Source organism: Cynocephalus volans, chromosome X (genome assembly GCF_027409185.1).
Source record: "Cynocephalus volans isolate mCynVol1 chromosome X, mCynVol1.pri, whole genome shotgun sequence".
Classification (NCBI taxonomy): domain Eukaryota; kingdom Metazoa; phylum Chordata; class Mammalia; order Dermoptera; family Cynocephalidae; genus Cynocephalus; species Cynocephalus volans.
This window is the reverse complement of record NC_084478.1, coordinates 165747949-165768944: the sequence shown is the minus strand read 5'-3', so window position 1 is coordinate 165768944 and position 20996 is coordinate 165747949. Positions and strand designations below refer to the sequence as shown.

Below are 20996 nucleotides of genomic sequence, written 5' to 3'. Positions count from 1 at the left end.
ATGCTTTTAGTTTAGCATGTTGCCTGGGGCAAAGGAAGTGCCTGATAACAATACTAATATTTCTGCATTCGTGCTGGCAAAAAAATATCTCCAATCTGCCTTTCATTGTGCTAGGTTATCTTATTGGGAGGTTGGGGGTAATTCAAAGATGGAAGGCCCAGTTTTGCAGAGGCTAGCAGTCTGGTAGAGAGAGGACTTGTGATGTCCTTTCCGACCTTCAGCCCAAGGTGGACAGTGAATGATTGTTGCTGCAGGAGTTATGACTCTCAGTCCTTCCCTCTCCTGCCTCCTCTCCCCAGCTCCTCTCCCAGCGCCAGCCACCGTGGCCTCTGTGCCAGTCCGACTTGGTCTCCACAATTGCTGCTCCCTCTGCGTGGAGCAACCTCCTTGCAGACAACTCATTTTTCTAAGCTTTTGTTCAAATGTCACTTTATTAGTGAGGCTCTGCCTGGCCACACCATGGAAAATGAAAAGCATCCCCCTCCACCGCTTTATTTTTCTTCAGACTGGTTATGCCCACTGACATTCTATATGTTTATTTGTTTAGCGAGGACTTAGAACTCCAGCACTGCCAACAGTAGCTGGTGTACATACTTGCGGTACCTAATAAGTAAGTATCTGTTGAACAAATGAATAGGAAAAGTAGTCCTTTTACATGGAGGAAGGGGGGTTCTCAAAGGGCTTCATTGAAGAACAGCGTTTGGGGGGGGGACTACAAGGAAAAGTGAATTTTACAGAGTTGAGGGACGAGCAGGGCTTCCAGGTGAAAGGCATAGCACAAGCAAAGGCAGAGAAGGGAAACTGCTAGTTAAGGGAAGTGGCTGGGTCGCAAAAACTTGGAAACACCTATGAAGACGCGGAGGTAGCTTTCCACCGAGGGAGGTGCCCGTGGGCCAACGGGTGTGCGAAGCTTTCGGGCAGCTGGGCGGCTCCACCCGCTGTTGCCCTGGTCACGCACACGAACCACGCTCCGCCAGGCCCCGCCCCCGAGGGGGTGGGACGGGGAAGCATGCGCAGGCGCACCGGCCCTCCGGCCGGTGCCCGGGCCTATGGGCCCGAGGCCCTGTCGCGCAGTCTTTACTAGTTCCAGACGCGGTGGCGGCGGCGGTGGCTGCTGCTGCTGCTGCTGCTGCTCTTGCTGCCGCTTGGTCCTCCTGCCGCAGCCTGTCACCGTCACCCCGGAGCCGCTGCGCTGAAGCAGATATGCCGCCGCCGCCCGGCCGGGGTCTGCTTTGGCTCGGCCTAGTCCTGGGCTCCGTCTGCGCCGCCCTGCAGTCCGCGGCGCAGGCCAGCTCCGCCACAGGTGCCTCCCGTGCCCTCGCCCAGATGGCGGGGGTCCCCTTCCTTCCTCCCACCACCCCTCCATTCTTTCCTACTTGCCTGCCTACATCCATCCTTTCCTCCCTCGCTGTCTCTCTCCTACTGTTCCTTCTTCCATTCGTCCATCTTTCCTTCCCTCCTTCATTTTTCACTCCGTTCTTCCCACCGTCCATCCTTCTTTTCTTCCTTCCTTCCTACCTTCTGTTCATCTCTCACGCCCTCCCTCCATCCCTCCTTCCTTCCCTTCATCTTTTCATCCCTCTAGCAATCCGTCCTTCATTATCTATTCCTCCATCCCTCTGCCCATCCTACCAGTTGTCCATCCCTCCTTCTCTCCATCCTTCTATCCTTTTACCTTCTATCAGTCCATCCTTCCCTTTTTCTATCATCCATCTGTTCCCATCCTTTCCTTCCCTTATCCATTCATCTTTCCCTTTCTCTCTTCCTCCATTCTTCCCTATCTTCCTAAATTCTTTCCTTTCCTCTCTCCTTCCCTACCTTGTTCCCTCCCAAATCTAGGCTTTAGGTCATTTCCAAAGACTAAACTTGCCACCCAGGACTTAGGCTTCCTCTTTGCACCTCACTCCAACCCTTGCTGAGGTACAGCTCAGGTGGCCACCTCCTTGGCTTGGCTGTCAAGAGAGAGGGGAAAGCCTTAGGCCTCTCAGTACCCTAGCATCTATTAGGGGAAGAGTTTCAATGTCAGTGCAGGTAACCTCACTGAAGCCCCTCTCTCCTGTGCAGATGCTCTGAATGTCCTTCTCATCGTCGTGGATGATCTGCGCCCTTCCTTGGGCTGTTATGGGGATAAGCTAGTGAGGTCTCCTAATATTGACCAGCTGGCATCCCACAGCCTCGTCTTCCAGAATGCCTTTGCCCAGGTATGTCTGGGGACTTCTAAGCAAAGGTATGTGCCTCCTCGTGCACTGAGGGTTGAGGTCGCCTTCAGCTATTGTTAGATAGTGCCGATTGTACCAGGCATCTCTTTGTTAGAGGGGAGGATAGTCTGGCAAATGCAGGTTAAGAAAATCCAGTTGTCCACTCACAAGGAAGTTTGTGCCTTCAAGGGCGCCCCTCATATTTGTGTAGAGGGTGTGCCCTGGCCCTAATGTGCTCAGTTCAGGCCTGGCCAGCTTTCCTTCAGAAGGAGGGATTGTGTGGGCTGCTGCAAAATGCCACCCTCAGGTCTGCTGACTGGGTCCTGGGCAAAGGCCAACCAGCTGTCCATGGTGGCCCTCCTCCCTGAGGCCCCTCATGGGGCTGCCCCCAAAATGGTGCCAGCTCTATGCGCCTAGGGCACCACCAAGTAGGAGGGTACAAATAGCTGCTGGGAAGACTTGTCTGTGGCACATGGGTGAGGCCCACATCCCACTGGTTGGCTGTGAGATCTGAATGACTCAGCCGCCGGGCTGTTTGCCAAGGACCTCGGGAGGTTACTTGATTACCTTAGAGTTGACAGACACGCTCTGCTGTCAGGACATTTACCTCTGCTTCTCTTCCCTAACAGCAAGCAGTGTGTGCCCCGAGCCGTGTGTCCTTCCTCACCGGGAGGAGACCCGACACCACCCGCCTGTATGACTTCAACTCCTACTGGAGGGTGCATGCTGGAAACTTCTCTACCATCCCCCAGTACTTCAAGGAGAATGGCTACGTGACCATGTCGGTTGGAAAAGTCTTTCACCCTGGTACTGCTCAGTGTCCAAAGACTGGGTTCTCTTGTTTTGGGCCCAAGTACAGGAATACCAGAGTGGGGTCGGGACTGTCTTAGCAAATGTCTCTTCTGGCTCTGACAGACACCTCGTTATTCACTGCTGCCTTTCTGAAAAACTGCTTCTCTGCTTGGCTTCATGTTCTCACCCAAAGTGAAAAGGATGGAAAGAGTTTTGCTTCCTTTGAGAAACCACTGGTGCTGTTTGATTCCCTAGCCTCCTCGGGTGGTAGGAAGGGCACTGGCTAGGCAGATAGCAGTGTTGGATGTGAGTCTAGCTCTGGCCTGACCCTCTGCCCTGTAAGGTCCCTGTCGGTTAAGTCTGGGGTGGGATGAGAACCTCTGAGGACCTCCCATGTGTCCAGTGCTGTTGTTGCTGATGTGTCGTCCAGTGAAGGGGCTGTGGTTAGGTGGGGACTGCTGCCTGCTCTCTGGGAATTAGGTCAGAAAGCTGAATGTAAGCTGGTACCCAGGGCTTGTAGGGTGCCAGGGACTGCCAGTCCTGACTTTGAACACTGTCTGATAAACTGGCTCTCTTTAATGACAGAATGGGAATGTCGAAGCCCAGGGAACTTTAAAAACTTTTTTTTTTAATTGTAGAAGTAATAAATAATTATTTGACAAAAAATGGATAAAAAAGAAAACGCAAACTAAAGAATATAAATCACTCGTATTTCCACCACCTCACAGAGAGCTGTATTTTTATGTTCCCCCTCTTCTAGGCATACTATTTTTCTCCTTTGAGATTATCCTGTATGTATATTTTTATATCTGGAGTTTTTGTAAACAACAATTTTCTCTTAATGTTACTCTTCGTAAAATGCCATTTTTAATGAGAGTGTAGTAGTCTAACATACAGATCTATCATGCTTTAGTCCACGCTGGGTCAGATTTTCAGAGCTGGCATGAGGATCTCTGGAGGCAGAGTGAACTGCTGATAGGCAGTAGCACCAGGTATCTGGGTACCTGGGTTCTAGTCCCAGATCTGCCACTTTTTAGCTGTGCAGTTGACCTTGTACAAATTGTTTATCCTCTTGGAGCCTCATTCCTTATCTGGAAAGCTGGAGTCATAGCTGTCTTGACTACCTCCCGGGGGAGCATCCTGATCTGGGTAGATCATGAGTTTGTAAGTGTTGAAAACAAGAGCTCAATACAGATGGTAGTGCTTATCACTAGTAGTGACAACTTGGACGTTTTCAGTAGCTTTCCTTTTGTTTACTGGTTACACCGCAGGCTCAGTGCCTTCCTCAGGAACCCAGCTAGTCAGTCCAGGTTGAGGATAACTTTTGGCTAGGTGAAGTTAGGCCATATTTTGGTGGTGAATTTGTCAGGAATCATGTTTTGCAGCTGAAAGCCCAACATCAGTAGAACTTTCTGCAGTTTGATGCCCAAATCACCGCACCATTTGCATAAATGTAGCTGGAGGGAGGTGATGATTTGGAGAGAGGAGAAAATATAGCATAGGGAGGAGATTGTGCTTCAAAAGGGATGCCCAACAAGGCCTGAGTAGTTTTGCTTGGCCTCTTCGTCCTGACAGTTAGATTTTGGGATCAGGCTCTAAGCACCACGTCTAGCTGAGTACAAAAGTTTTGCCTGCAGTCCTTATGGAAACACATTTTTTTCTACTGGGTCTTTGTGCTCAAGACCTTTTGCTGTCAGGGTTGGGCTTGCTGAAGGATGACAGTAGCCAACATTGAGTACCAGATATGTGCTGTTTACTGTGCTGGCTGCTCCTTTAATTCCATAAACAGCAAGGTAGGTGGGTTTTTATCATTGCCATCATTTTCCAAGGAGGAAATTGAGGTTCACAGAGGTCAAGTAACCTGCTCGAGGTTGCATGGATACTAAGATGCATTGTGAGGATTTGAACCCAGGTCTGTTGGCCTCCCCTTTCCACTGTGCTTGCTATGTTAATGGGCCCTCCACCTATTGCCCCCCTTTTGTTCTAGTCCTGACTCCTCTGGTGCTCCACATCGGAGCCCCACTGTCACTGTGTTGGTGATGGTCTTTCTCCTATGGTTCTGCCTGCAGTCCCCTCTCTACTCCTCCTGGCTAACCCCTGCAGGCGACACTTCCCTTTAGATCTCTTGCAAGCCTCACTGACTCCTAGAAACCCTCCCTGCCAACCCTCACCCAACCCACGTTGCCTCGGTGCCTGGTAGCTCCTCCACTTGGCAATTCTCTTGTTTTGACAGTTGGCAGTCCTTTCTTGGTTTCATGTGCTGTTATTTTGTCTTCCCAAACACACTGTAAACTACTAAGCTTAGGAGTGGGTTTCTGCTTCACAAAAGAGCATTTGAACTTGGAGTCCCAAGGCATGGGTTTGAGTCCTGGCTCACTCATCTGATATCTGGTTGGCATCAGACAAGGCCCTGACCTTCTTTGAGCCTCCCTTCCCCCACCACCCCCACGGTGGTGCTGATGCCTAAACCACCTCCTTCATAGGGTGAGTGAGAGGCTCCAGTGTGGGCTGTAAGGAGCTACGCTGCTGTACCGGGCTGGCTGATCTTGCCCTTGTAGGCCCCTTCCAAAGATTCTAGCACAAACCATCAGTTTGGGGATCAGGAAGTCAGATGTTCACTACTCAAATAGAAACCTAGAGTGTTGGCTTTAGTGGGCACTTACCATCTGGCCTAAGCTCCTGATTTTATAGATGAGGAAACTGAGGCCCGAAGAGGTTCCAGTTGCCCAATTGTTTACAAAGTTTTATTTATGTGGGGTGGGGTGTTGAAAGATCCCTCATGTTTTAGTTAACAACTTTCTTTTTTTCCTCTTCAAGGTATATCTTCTAATCACAGTGATGATTCTCCATATAGCTGGTCCTTTCCACCTTATCATCCCTCTTCCGAGAAGTATGAGAACACTAAGGTGAAGCTGTGAAAGGACAACTGTTCTGAGAAGGAACCGCTTTTTCCTTATTTAGCAAATGAACCATTGTGTGTGCTGCATGTTCTTTCAAGCTGGTTATACCATGGGGTTTGTGGGTTTTATTTGTGAAAATATCTTGACAGAGACATGTGTTGGGATCTTTAGAATTAGGCCTGATTGGAGTGGTGGCTTCATTTTAGAAGCTTTTGGGTACTCCTTGTTCTAGACCCTTAGACTGTAGTGTATCAGAACCATTTAATGTCTCCTTGGTGCTGACTCTGGATGAGGCTCTGAACTGAGGGTTGTAGGAGATGCTGAGGCACGGGAGGGAGAAGGGAGACCTGACCTCCAGGAGTATCAGCCCAGAATGAGAGAAAGGCATGCCACCTATCTGTCTGTGTCCCTCAGGCCCAATGTATATGTGTTCAGCTGCTGAGACCTCTGATAGGGATTTTCAAATTTTATAACATTATGGAGAAAAAGGAATCTAAAAAGAAAGTTAATTGGTTTGAAAGAATCTTCAGTGTGTAAATGAAATTAAAATCCACATTTAAGAAACTCAGATAACCAGCTGGAGAACTGAAATGGCATGCACCTCAGAGGTTTTTGGAAACATCGTGTGGGGAAGAGTGAGGATTTGTGGGTGGGGTGGAACATATTGTTCTAAATTCTTGACAACTTTCCATTTCAGAGTGGAGTGAAAACTGAGGGCTCTGGCCTTTGGCTTGTGACTTGAGTAGGAACAGAATAAGGTTGGAAGACTCAATTTCAATTCCTCAGTTCTCTGAAGCCATCTTGCCACTTTTTAGTGGCCTCACTTACAAATGCTGGGCCCCTGCCCGCCTCCCACTCCCCCATTCCTTCTCTAAGTGGTGGGTCTTACTGTACCAAATTCCCCTTGAGTGCTGCAGGGCATGTATACGTAGGGTGTGAGCAAGTGGTCCAAGGCAGGTGCTAGACTATCCTGCCCTGGTGTGAGGTGGACAAGGCAGGGTTGTGAAAGGACACCACTTTTTGAGATGTAGCAGCAGCCAGCACAGCCCCTGTGTCTTTGTGATGTAGAAATCGAAACTGGCTTTGGCCTTGTGGCCAGCATGGCCAATTTGGGAAATGAAGCAGTAGGTTTATTCTGTGCATGGGGTAGCTTGTGGATCTGGAAATACCATGGACTGTTACCTTATCCAGTTGACTGGGACTGTGTCATTTACAAGCCTTAGTTTGTCTTTGAAATTTAAGACAGTTTTTTTTAAAATTAAGATATAATTTGTATACTATAAAACTTTCTCTTTTAAGAGATACAATTAAGTGGTTTTTAATGTATTCACAGAGTTGTGCAACCATCACCAAAATCAATTTTAGACCATTTTCATCACCCCCAAAATAAACTCTGTACCTATTACCAGTTATTCCCCATTTCCTCTCAACTCCAAGCTTGTGGCTCTTTGTGTCTCTACGGATATGCCTGTTCTAGATATTTCATATAAATAGAATCATACAATATGTAACTATTTGTACTAGCTTCTTTCATTTAGCATAATGTTTTTGAGGTTCAGCCACATGGTAGCATGTATCACTACTTCATTCTTTCTTATGGCTGCTTAATATTCCATTATGCCACATTCTGTTTACCCATTTGTCTCTTGAGAGATATTTGGGTTGATTCCACTGTTTGGCTATTAGAAATAATGGTGCTATCAACATTCACATACAAGTGCTTTTGTGGACATTTAAATTTTTTTTTCTTGACTACATACTTAAGAGCAGAATTGCTAGGTATAGTAATTTGTTTGACTGAGGAATTGTCAGACTGTTTTCCAAACTGTCTTCACCGTTTTACAGTCCCACCAACAATGTAGGAGGGCTCCAATTTCTCCACATCCTCGCCGACACTTGTTATTTTCCATTTTAAAAAGTTACAGCTATTCTAATGAGTGTGAAGCGGTATCTCATTGTGGTTTTCATTTGCTTTTCCCTAATGATTAATCATGTTAAGCATATTTCCATGTGCTAATAGCCATTTGTATATCTTCTTGGGAGAAATGTCTATTCAAGTCCTTTGCCCATTTTTAATTGGCTACTTATCTTTTTATTGTTGAATTGGAGATAATTTTTTTTTTTTTAATAATTGGTTTACTTGGGTTTCATTTAATTAGTTATGGCCTGGAGACAGGGGATTAGCAGCAAGAAGCTAAGTGTCAGTGGATTTCTGCCTAGAAAAGAAATACTTCTCTGTTTTAGTTCTACTTCTGATGTGCCTATTCAATCTAAATGATTTACACCGAAGGGGCTGGTGATATGAACATTAAATCTGTGTCTGTAACCTCATGATTTCTATTTCCTGCATTTAAAAAGCTCACGTTATATATTTTGTTTTGAAAGACGTGCCGGGGAGAAGACGGAGAGCTCCATGCCAACCTGCTTTGCCCTGTGGATGTGGCGGATGTGCCTGAGGGCACTTTGCCCGACAAACAGAGCACTGAGCAAGCCATACGATTGTTGGAAAAGATGAAAATGTCAGCCAGTCCTTTCTTCCTTGCTGTTGGGTATCATAAGCCGCACATCCCCTTCAGATACCCCAAGGTGAAGAGCTGACTGAGGACTGATCAGCACAGCTGCTCCAGCTGTGCTATCTGTTGAAGGAGGGGTTTGTGTAGGGAAGGTCACCACATCCTGCCATCCCCAATCACCAGGCATCCCTCATGGGCACTAGTGTACTTAGTGGAGTGAAGATGGGATTCAGGGGTCAAGGCTAGGAAGTCATCTTAGGACGTGTGAGAATCTTGTAAGAAATGCTTGGCTTTCCACTTCCCTCCACTGGAGAGTTTCATTTCCTTTCCTTGAACTCCTTGAGCAAATGTGGGCTTGGATGATGAGATCATCATAGAGAAGTGAGTCAGAGCTGGCTGCCAAAGCCTATAATAAGGGATGGTCCTTAGGAAACAATTCTAGAGAATGTGTGGCCCTCTTTAAAAACTGCCTTTCCGCCTGAGCTTGTCAGGTCAGAGCCCTTAAACACAAGGCCCCATATTGCTTGTTAGAATCCTGTGCTTGCTTGTACATCATCTAGAGCATGTAGTGTTTTCCTTTTTATAATCTTTTTCAGTTTTTCCCTATCATGTTTTCCCTGGGCCTAAGCAGCCTCTCCTTTTGTCTTTGCAAAGAATGTCCCTCACTTGTAATGAGAATAGACACCACAAGGTATGCTTTTTGATGCTTCAGGTATCTTGCTTTGATTGGCCCAGGGACTCTTGCTTTCCTGGCAGAAGCTTCAGCCCCCTTGACAGGAGCCTGTGAGACTCTCTTCTCCCACCTCTTTGCAGAACAGTTAACAAAGCCGCCCTGACTGCCGTCCTTTGAAAGCCTGCTTGCAAGGTTGGCCCTTGGCTGGTATCTGGGAACTTTGATTTCAGAAGTGTTCCCACCATTCCCAGAACTAAGAGTGGCTTACTGTGCCTAAACTGTTTAGGCAAACATTTATTCTGAACCCCTGTCTTCTTTCTGGGAGCCTGGAGTTTTGGTATGTTCCACGCAGAGGGTACCTACGTGACCAGCCCCAAATACAAATTGGGTGCTGAGGCTTTAGTGAACGTCATTGGTTGGCAGCATTTCACGTGTGTTGTCACACAACTTGTTGCTGGAGAGAAGTAAGTGCATCCTGTGTGACTTCCCTGGTAGAAGACTCTGGAAGCTTGTTCCTGGATTCCTTTCTACTTGGCCTCATGTGCCTTTTCCCTTTGCTTATTATGTTTGGTACCCTTTCACTATAATAAGTCATAGCCACGAGTGTTACTATATGCTGAGTGTTGTGAATTCTCCTAGTGAATTAATGAACCTAACAGTAGTTTTGGGAACCCACAACACCTCTCCACACCTTTTCAAGTTGGGAGTGAGGTGGGGATAGGAACAGGACGGCATCTGTTTGTATGAGGGTAGAGAGCTGTCACTGTTCCGTTTGTAGGAAACAGAAGTTGCATGATTTCATTGCCATTGGCATGTCCTGAGGATGGCCTGTGGGCTGACTTCCAGGTGGGGGATAAGCACCTGGAGAGTGTTAGTGAGCTGCCATGTAAATGCATCACAAGCTTAGGGAAAAGGCGATATAAACACTGAAGAGCCACAGTCTTGTGCCTTTGCCAAAAGAGTGACAACCTTGTGGCTTTGTGTGTTTTCCCCCCAAGGAGTTTCAGAAGTTGTATCCATTGGAGAACATCACCCTGGCTCCTGATCCCCAGGTCCCTGATGGCCTTCCCCCTGTGGCCTACAATCCCTGGATGGACATCAGGCAGCGGGAGGACATCCAAGCCTTAAACATTAGTGTGCCCTATGGCCCAGTTCCTGTGGACTTTCAGGTACCAAGGACATACTTTGGAGACATATTAGGCACTGATGGCATGATGTCATTGGTGAAGTTACTTTTCTCAGTAGACACTACCCCACCCATAATATCTTATTAAGAACTTTCTCTTTGCAGGGCGTTGTGCAAAGTGCCAGTGTGGGGGGTTGTCTGTAGGTATTTGGGACACAGGCAGTGCTGGGTGCATCAAAAGTCTCCCAAACAGTGTCTCAGCTTTCAAAGAAGGGAGCCTCCAGAGATTTGGTGACTTGCTGCAGGTGGGCACAGGGGTGGGATGTGGCCTGGGTGACCATCCCTAAGCCTTGGGGGATGCAGTTTAATCTGAGTGACAGTTCATCAGTTACAGGGTAGTAGGCAACTCCCAAGCAGACCAGAATGCTGGTTTGCTGGTTCTTGCAGGTTCCCTTTGTGGGAATGCCTATAGTGGCACCTGTCACTCTCAGAGGGTGGTATGCTGAGTAGGGCCTTGGTGTGGAGAGAACTGGGACACCATCATGGCCAGTGCTGTCCAGCTATGATGTCTGGTGTCCCTTTGCCATAATATGGGGACAGAACAGCCACCGAGTTATATTCCTCATGCTGATTCATCAACCACCCTCTCCCTCTGGAGAGTGCAGATGCTGACTAACACTCTTTCCAGAATATTCCACACTGAGCCCTGTGCTTCTCTTAACACATGAATACTGTGACAGATAGGCTAGTGCATGGAATAGGTCAGTGTTTTCAAAGTGTGCTTTTGGGGACACCTGCATCAGAATTGCTGGGAGGGCATGTTAGAAATGTGGAGTCCTGGCCCACCCAGACTTAGGGAATTGGAAGCTGGCCGTGGGGCCCGAGATCCTGCATTTCCACAAAAAACACAACAAGTGATTCTAATGCACTCAGAAGTTTGAGAGCCCCCGCCATAGGGTATAGTCTAAAACAAAACAAAACAAAACAAAAGATACCTCTTGCTGTTGGCTCCTGAGTTTACACAGCAAGAGTTTGGGTGGTGAGGGATGCCTGAGTTTCAGGTGGCAAGTAGGGAGAATTTAGAAAGCAACACATTTATCAGTTATTTGTTTCCTAATTTCGTTGTGGTTCCAATAGCAAGGTGGCTTGAATTGCAACTCTGAGGCTGTACATGGATGCCTTATTAGTGACAGTCACTTAAAATGACCCTTTAAAATAGACTGTGTGATGGGAAGGGTGCTGATCACTTATGTGTACTATCTCCTGTGGCACCCGTGGGAAACTAGTGGGGCAGTGGCTCTATGTTGCCCAGATGGGGAAACTACAGAGGTGTGCTGGTGTGCCTCATGGCATAGACAGAGTGCCAGGTGGAGCCCGTTCACCCCCGGGGGGTGGGGGGTGTAGCTCCAAAGCCCCGTGGTTGGCTTTTGTTCCAAACAGTCTGGGTTCAAATTCACTGTCTACCCCATACCAGCTGCATGACCTCTGTAAACTCACTTTACCTCTCTGAGCCTCAGTTTCCTTATCTGTAAAATGGAAACAGTATGAGTAAAGGTTTTTGATGGTAACACCTACTTTGGAGGTTTTCAGTGAGGACTAAAGAGAACACATGGAAGCACCTAGGACAGTGTCAACAGCATGAGGATGTCTCTTTCAGGTTCTTAGTCTCCTCTTCACAGACCTGTCCATTGGACACACAGTGGACAGTGTGACCCAGAGGGCCTCCCTGGCATGTTTAGGTGCTAGTTCCTGTTCCTTATTTCCCTTGGACTTGGGCCTCCTCACTGTCTTCTTCCAGCTTTGGGTGTCCATGTCCAAGCCCCATCTTGCTGCACTCTTGAGCCTCTCTGTGCTCTCTTCAGCCCCAGCCCCTAACTCAGCTCCATGTGAGCTGGCAACCTCAGGAGCCACATTCTGGAGTTTGTCACCTCCCAGGCCTACTCTTTCTTGGTCACCACCCTGACCACAGCCTCTTCTCCTTGCAGTTGTCTTGCTCCATGCCCTCATTGTCTGCACACCTCATGGGGATTGCCAGAGTATAGACTCCTGTTCTCCCCTCTGTGTCTAGGTGGCCTCTTGGCTTGGCTCCTTCCCAACTAGCTAAGGCCTTGTAGCAGGTCATTTGCCATTCTTGCCAGTGTCTCAGCACACTTGTCCGTTATCCTTGCCCCTCCTGTAATACCCTGATCACGGATGGTCGAGTCACGCCCTCTGCTCTCCAGGCCGAGTTCTGGGGGCTGCTGGAGAGAAGCCATGTGGCCATGAGGCACAGAGGCCCTCAAATACCAAGCCCCAGAAGCCCATGTGGGCTCTGCTCAGCTCTTCTTGCTTGTCCTTTGCAGCTGTTCTGAACCTTCGCCACTCCCTTCCAGCCCCTGACACCCCTTGGCCCCGTTTCTCAGTGGGTGGCCACCCTTCCTGTTTTACAGACGGAGGCTGCTCGACAGCTAGAGGGAAGGAAATGTACAGGATAGACATGGGCCTGGATCCTATCTGTGACCCTTGTCAGCTGTGTCACTCTGGGCAAGTTAATTAACCTTTTTGAGCTTTGCAATCCTTATGGGTAAGATGGGAATGGCAACACTCAACTTGAAGGGTGGTTCAGAGGATCTGATGGCACCCAGCAGGTCCTTGGTAAATGGACGTTATTGTTTATCATCCTCACTGATAGTCCGGAGTTTTATGTGCACGTGTGCAGGCTCAAGGCCTTCTCCCTAGTTGCAGAAGAAGAGCAGCAGGGTCTTGACTCCCCGCCACTGCTCCTCCTTCCCATCTCTGCAGTCGAGTAAGGTCCTACTTCCTCCTTGCTGACTTTCCCTTCAGCCTCTACATCTGCTCATGTCCTTCCCATTTTCAAAAGTACTGCCTCCCTGGACCCTACCTGTTTCTCCTCCCTTCCTGCCCCCTCACCTGCCCTTCCAGCGTGAGAGAGTGAAAAGTGATCTGTTCTAGTTGCATCAATTTCCTCATTATCCATCTGCTCTTCATCCTCCTCTGCTTGGGCTTCTGCCTCCCCAACCCACTAGGAGTTCTCTCACCTGGGTCGACATTCACTTTGATGGCAAGTAAAATTCATCCTCATGGGTCCTGACCTTCCCTGAGCTCCGTGCTGCTTTCTCACTGTTGACCAGCCCCACCCTTCTAGAAATGTGTGCCTCCTGGGCTTCCTTGCCAGCCTTCCTGTTCCCTCTGTTCCAGTCTCTGTGGCAGGCCCCTCTATCTGTGTCAGCCACCTAGGTGCTGCTCCCTAGGGTCAGCCCCAGTCTCCCCACTCTGTCTTTCCACCCCTTCTCCCCAGCTGGACTCCTGTGAGCCCTACTGGCAGATGACTCCCAGAACTACTCCTCCAACCTAGGCCTTGCTCCTGATTTTCAGATGTGTGTGTCCACGTACCCATGAGAGCCGTTCCCAGGAGGGCAGCCATAGAGATCTCAGCTCCACAGGCTTCTGTGTGGTCAGGCCACCACCCTTGCCCTGCCTTTTCTCCTCCCTCCTCTTGTGCCTTCCTCTGTCCCCCACCCCCAGCGAATTATGCCCCCAGCTGAATGTGAAACCTAGAGTCACCCTTGGATTCCTCATCTCCTTCCTTTGCCCTGCTCCCTCTTCTTCCCCCCCACTTACTTGATCCCCCTAAATTCCCCTCAAATCCCCCCTGTCTTCTGCATCCTTCAGCATATCTTTCTGGACCACAAGGTGGACCTTGCTTTGTTGGTGCTCAAGTGTGTTGAGCACCTCTTCTGTGCCCAGCAGTGATCTAGTGCCCTTTTGTCTAAAGCCCCTGAAGTCTGTGCTCCGGGCTGTTGCCATGGGACTCTTACCAAACTGCAACCCCAATTGCATCAACTCCTCACCTTGAAAGAACCCAGTGACTCTTTTGGCCTGCAGCCTGGTACCTCCACTCCATGAATAAACCCATTGAGTCCATGTTATCTGGCTCTGACCTGCCTTTTCAGTGTCCCCTCCAGTTTGGTTCTCTAGGCACATCAGCCTGCTCATTAGGCCCAAATACACCCTGCTCTGTCATGACTCCATATTCTTCCACATGCCACAGCCCCTACTTAGAGTGTCCTACCCCGATTTGTCTGAATGCAAGCACCTTTTCTCAAATGCTAAATCCTCTGTGAAGCCTTCCCTGATTTCCACAGGCAGACTTGGCGGACTCATTCTCCTGTATCATCCCTGGGCCCCAACAATAATGTGTTCATTTTCTTGTCTCCATGATTGTGTCCTCGCTGGACAGGTGGTTCATTAAGGGTGAGGACCCTGTCTGCTTACTGCCTTATCTCCAGGTGCCAGCATAGGAAGGAGGGAGTATCATTGTATAGGACACAGCCATCCTGACAGGTGTCTGTGGTCTCCAGAAGGACCAAAGTCCCCCAAGTTACCAACTAAAGACTTTATCTGCTAGAAATTATATATAGGCCAGGATTCCACATAATCATAATCCTTCTAGAGGGTTAGATGTCTATCTGGTTAGATGTTACCACAAGGGGTGGATGGATGAGTCCCATGATTGTCCTCACCCTGACAGTGATGAAAAGAAGCTGGCAGTTGACCTAATAAGGCTGGGGCTGGTCTGAGAAGTCAGCGGCTCCCTTGCTTCTCACCCCTTGGTGGCAGTGGGGGATTAATTTTATGCCTTAGCATTTGTGAACAAGGCTGGGGTTGGGTCAGCCCAGGAGGGGCTGATGGCTCCTTTACTTCAGGGATGGCCTGGCTATTACCAAAGTGCCTCTTGGGTTTAGGTACTGAGGAAGGTATGCTGCTCATTGTTTCTCCATTGCTTTTCTCCTGCCTGCTGAGAGTTTATTAGAAATGAGCAACACATGACAGCCATGGTCCCTGAAGATAAGTACTTTCTGTCTCTTGCTGGGTTAGCAAGTGGTTGGAGGAAAGGCCTACTGGGAGCTGTTGCTGTGGGTTATTTGTGCTCCCCAGAGAGATACATTGAAGTCATAATCCCCAGTGCCTCGGAATGTGGCCTTATTTGGAAAAGGGCCATTGCAGGTGTAATTAGTTAAAATGAGGTCATACAGGAGTAGGGTGAGCCCCTAATCCAATATGATTGGTGTCCTTATAAGAAAAAACAGAAACACACAGAGGGAAGAAGGCTATGTGCAGATTTAGGCAGAGACTGGAGTGATGCAGCTGCAGGCCAAGGACCGCCAAGGATGGCAGCCACCACCACAGGCTGGAAGAGGCCAGGTCCTCCCCCCAGAGCCTTCAGAGAGAGCGAGGCCTGCCAACACCTTGATCGCAGACTTCTGGCCTCCAGAGCTGGGAGACAAGACATTTGTGTTGTTTTAAGCCTCCCAGTTTGTGGTACTTTCTTACAGCAGCCCCAGGAAATCAATCAGCTGAATATTATCTTTAGCGTGATTCTCTGCAGAGCATGTGTGGGCCCATTGGTTGGAGGGACTGAGGGATCAGTGTCTGTGTACACCTTCATGTCCTGGGACCCATCAGAATATGTGAGGGAGACAGAAAGGAGCAGTAAGTGACACATCCATTTGCTGTGATCTGTACCCTAAAGTGAAAGCTGATTTGCTTCCAAATGAATCCTGCTTTTGGACCTGCAGGTTTTGCTGGGACTGTGTGTGAAGATGTGCACATGATAGCGTAAGGAGGATTATAGCTGAGAAAGTCACCAAGGGCATCAGTTGAGGGGCGGGATACTCAGGAGAACATTATCTCTGGGTATGCCATGGTATACCCAGTTTAGATTGTAGTCATGCTCATTATTTATTTTTTCTAATTTGCAGCGGAAAATTCGCCAGAGCTACTTTGCCTCTGTTTCCTATTTGGATACACAGGTCGGCCGCCTTTTGAGTGCTTTGGATGATCTTCAGCTGGCTAGCAGCACGATCACTGTATTGACTTCAGATCACGGTAAGCATATAAAATGCCTGGTGAGTCACTCAGAGCACCTGAACCTTCCTGTGAAACATGCTTTTTAAACTTGCCATAAACATAGGCGTGTTCTCTTTGTGAATCAGCAGTGCCCCAAGTCAAAGGTCATGGGATGCTTTTATGATCAATTTGTCAGTCCAGGGGACTTCCATCTTGGATGATTGAGGAGTGGAGGTGGGCAGACTGGGGAGCCTTGTAGCAACCTTTTTTTTCCCTTGGTGAAAACAGCAGGAACCCTTCATTTGTGTGTGGGGGGGTGCTCTTTTTTTTTTTTTTTTTTTTTTTTTGTCCTTTTCGTGACCGGCACTCAGCCAGTGAGTGCACCGGCCAGTCCTATATAGGATCCGAACCCGCGGCGGGAGCGTCGCAGCGCTCCCAGCGCCGCACTCTACCAAGTGCGCCACGGGCTCAGCCCTGGGGGTGCTCTTTTAACCCCCATTTTTAACCTGTAAAGTTAGAGAACTTCTAGTTTTTCTTGGGAGGATCCAGAATAATCCTGGCAGAGCCCACCAAGGCCTTCAGACCTGGCTCCACCCCTCCCATCACCATCTCTGCTGTCCTCTCTGCCAAGAGCCTGGCTTTCTCAAGACTTTATCTCTTCTAAGGCTGTTCCCTACATTTTTCCAAAACTGGAACTATATTTTTCAAAACATTCTTTTTAACTTGAAAACTTTTCAGCACTCCCAAGAGTGGAGAATGAAACAGCGGCCCTCCAGCTCTCCACTCACAGTCTTGTTCATCTCATCCTCATGCTCTCCCCTACCCCCAGGCTGTTTTCAAACAAATCCCAGATGGTTCTTTCTTCCGATCACTATCTCTAAAATATATTGCCCCTTTTGAAGTATAACCACAAAACCATTATCATACCTAGAAAGAGGAAAATAATTCTTTCATATCTTCAAATATGAAATAGAACAATAGTAAATTATAACATGTGCCCATCATAAAAGGAAAAAAAGTATACTGAGTATATAACATAGGCCCAGGATGTCCTGCCCTTTTATCCCATCTGCCCAGTGCTAACTAGTGCTGACAGATCAGGGCTGCGTCTGCTAGCCATTGGCTGTGCATGTACGTACATGGGGATATGTGTTATACATGTGTATATGTGAGTAACATGCCACATATCACAAGACACCATTGTGCTATGTGTACTCTTATGTTCCCTGGGATTTTTTCCACTTAACAGTGTCATAGACAATTCTCTGTGTCATTTCTCACAGACCTACCTTTTCTCTTGTAACAGTCTGTGATATTTCATTATATATGGAGGTACTATATTTTTTCACATATTTCTAATGATATGCCATCCACTTCCAACCCCTCTCCTCAGTGCTTAGTTTCCTCTTCTACACTTTGCTCTGAGGCAGCTACAGTGGATTACAAATAGCCCATCTCAAAGTGTCTTCCTGGGACATACTACTTCAGAACTACCTGGAAGCTGGTTTGTGTGCCGTATCTCAGGAGCCCGCAGGCCTGGGTGTGGGAGTGTGTGCTTGAGAGAGCTCTGGTGGTTCTGATGGCCTCTTCTCTAGTTCATATTTCTTGGGCTGCTCTTTGCTGCCACATTCCTGTCCAGATCCTCTGGGGAAGGAGGCAGAAACCTTCTGAGCTGCCTGTCAAGATAATCAGCCTCTTGGTCCTCCTCATCTCAAGACAGATCCTGGGGGCTCACACAGGCACATGCTCTCCTTACCAAGTCTTCTTCGTGTATTTGCTCCTGGTACAGCAGCACACCATTGATGAAAGCATTCTTGCAGTCAGGCAGTCCCAGCTATTTATTGAGTGTTTGCTGGGTGCCAGGCCTGTGCTGGGCATGGAGACTGCCTCTGCCTGGTGCCGGGTGGCCCACCATAGCCAGCAGAGGCCGGCGGGATCCCAGGGCCCATATTCGATGAAGACACAGAAAGCCTGGCCGAGGGACCTTCATGACATCTGTGTGCACCCAGCCAGACTTCTGGGGGCTGACTCCTGAGTTCCCACTGCTGGGACCCTCCCTTTAGTCTTTTTAGGTTCCTGCAAGACTGGGGGCAGTGCAACCTCCAAGTTGGTGCCCTGGGAGCCCCCTGCATTAACCCACCCACCCATTCCGTAGCCCTCGGGGGGCAAGGCTGCCTTGTACTCCTGTAGAGAGTGGAGATGTGGAAAGTGGGGCTGTCCCCACCCAGCCCTTGGGACTGAGGGAATGTGGAAGCCACCCCACACCCTGAGATCCACCAAGCTCTCTGAAAATCCCTACCTAAACCGTGACACTGACAGCCAAACGGAAGGTGCTCACCAGATGCATTGAGCACCTTTGATGGGCATGATGTATGCCTTGATTTTTGATTGGTAAGAGGTGCCATCCAACTTGGGGTCTCCTTAGGTAAGCACTGTCAACTCAGAACAAGATCCAGCACTGTTCTTGAGGCCACAGACCCCTCAAAGGCTGGGACTCCATTCACAGCCCCAACGTCATCCATAGACTGCCTTCACAGCGAGGTCTCATGCTGTACTCTGTACGATCCGCTTTCAGATGACGGCAGATACAGCTGTGATGAATACAGTACATATGTACAAGGGCACTTCATAAAGTTTGTGGAAAAACAGAACTGAAAGATAATATGAATCTTTCCTTGAACTTTTTGAGGTATATTTGTATTTCAGCTCCTTGTTGAATCTACACACATCCCACCATGGGTATATATTGCTAGTTGCTTGTTCAAAGAAGATATTTTAATTTAGGAATTTAGTATTTTTTTTCTTTTTCAATGTCTGGCCTTGAATAAAGCATAATCCAGATGAAATTAACCTTTTTGCAGTAATTCTAGAGGATTTCTTCTAGGTGATAAGTTTTTAGTTCCTATAGTTTTTACAACAGGAAATAAAATGGTGTCTAAAATAAGCCATGTTATGATTATTCATTTTCTGTCATTCTTTGCTTTTTATGAACCAGGGTGGGCTCTAGGTGAACATGGAGAATGGGCCAAATACAGCAATTTTGATGTTACTACCCGTGTGCCCCTGATGTTCTATGTTCCTGGAAGGACAGCTTCTGTTCCAGAGGCAGGCAAGAAGCTTTTCCCTTACCTGGACCCTTTTGATTCTCTCTCAGAGCTGATGGATCCAGGTATAAAATATGCTGAAGTGATATTACCTGACACCTTTAATTTACACATATGGGAACCAACTTATGGAATCATAGGCTGGGGGCTCACACAGACCCCCTTCCTCCCAGTGCTGGAATTCCTTCTTGACATTGCTTAGTCAGCATACACTTCCTGAGCACCTCTCAGGCTTTGGGAGTGGCAGAGCCAGAGCTGCAAGTATGACCCCTGTCCATGAGGAGCCTCAGAGTGCATAGTAATGAAGGAACAGGTGGCATCCCAGGATGGGGAGGGGGCTGTTATAGAGGTGACAGCAGCATGCTCCAGAGTTTAGAGGGAGGGGCTGCCCCCTGACAGTTAAGCAGAATCCTTTACCTGCACACTTTTGGAAGGAACATTTTCCATTTTGGCAGCTCATCGATCTAGTGAATCACTAGATCTGTAAAATCTGCCAGGTGATTCTGCTGTGCCCTCCCCAACAGTGAAGGGCAAGTTTACTTTGACTTCCATGTGCCAGGCCTTCCAAGCTTTGAAAACAGCACTGATGCTCCCTCCCCATTCCTCCACCAATACTTGCTCTTCTCTAGGCTGAAATCCCTAGTGCTTTAAGCATTTCTCACAAGGTAGTGTTTAGACCCATGGTTATCCTGGTTTCTGTGTTCCAAAAAGCTCTAGTTTGAGAAAGCACTTCCTGGTTGTATCTTGGACCAGATACGCATCCTGCCCGCATGTGGTGACCTGCGTGGAGTGCTTTTTCCATGAACTATGCTAAGCCTGGTTGCCCCCTTTCTGGAATTATGTATTTAATCCATCTTTAACACCTAAATCCTGTAGTTTATATTGATTGCTATTTAAATTTATTTTGGTTTTGGACCAACCATTCTGGTTTTTCTGGACTATTCTGAGTTTGCTTTGTACTTCCCAGTTTTATTTTCTGCACATTTGATTTTTGCATGCTACCTGCTTTGTCTTCTATCATGGTATTGATAGAAAGGTTAAACAGCTTTAAGCCATGATTTTAGCCCAGTGTTTGCTAAGAGAATCTTCTGACAGATTGAGAATCCTTTTTGAAAGTTTTGGTGGGAGGTGTTCATATAACTGTACTGTCATCCAGTTTATTTCTAAATTTTATCTCTAGCCTGTATCTATTCCTTGAACTTTGGACTTGTATTTCCAACAGCCTGTCCTACTTGGCTGGTCTAACATGCCTGAAGCTGAACTTCTGATTTTTCACCTTCAGCCTTGCTCTTGACACTCTTCTCCTTCTCAGGAAATGGCAATAGTTGCTTATGCAAAAAAAACAGTGGAATCATCTCAGCCCCTGTCTTTCTCTCATTCTCCATGTGCAATGTGCACACCTTCAGCAAGCCTGTCGCTCTCCATTCAGAATCTGTCCCTATTACTTCTAACCACTTCCACTGCCACCATCTCTTGGTGTATTACTGTAACACCTTGCTAAATGATATTCTTGCTTGTGCCCTGGATCCCATGGAGTTTTCCCTCCTCAGAGCAGCCCAAAGTAGTCCTGTTAAAACCCAAGTCAGGTCATGTTACAGTCCTGCTCAGGAGCCTCCTGTGCATCCATCTCTCTGATTAAAAGTCTTCACAATGGCTGACAAAGCCTTATGTGATCTGGCCCGCATTATCTCCCTGGCATTATCTTTTTACAAGTGTCCAGGCCAGTTGCCCTATACAATGTCCCACAGTCTGGATTTGTCTGATTGTTTCCTCCTGACTAGATTCAGGGCAAACATTTTTGACAGGTGTACTACATGTGATGTGACCTCCGTTATATCAC

The 20996-nt window shown here is 47.9% G+C and overlaps 1 protein-coding gene across 5 annotated transcripts in view; it reads left to right on the top strand.

Annotated features, from left to right (window-relative positions):
* The first annotated feature begins 1021 nt into the window (after positions 1-1021).
* Positions 1022-20996, top strand: part of IDS (iduronate 2-sulfatase) — a 28420-nt gene continuing 8445 nt past the window's right edge. For 3 of the 5 annotated variants that reach the window (XM_063084400.1, XM_063084401.1, XM_063084399.1), the window contains exons 1-8: positions 1022-1303; positions 2065-2201; positions 2828-3005; positions 5808-5896; positions 8276-8476; positions 10075-10245; positions 15965-16091; positions 19048-19221. In XM_063084400.1, coding sequence (XP_062940470.1) covers positions 1204-1303; positions 2065-2201; positions 2828-3005; positions 5808-5896; positions 8276-8476; positions 10075-10245; positions 15965-16091; positions 19048-19221 — 1177 coding nt within the window. In that variant the 5' untranslated portion in view covers positions 1022-1203. The remainder of the gene's footprint in view (positions 1304-2064; positions 2202-2827; positions 3006-5807; positions 5897-8275; positions 8477-10074; positions 10246-15964; positions 16092-19047; positions 19222-20996) is intronic. The other 2 variants (XM_063084397.1, XM_063084398.1) reach the window with 2 other exon arrangements.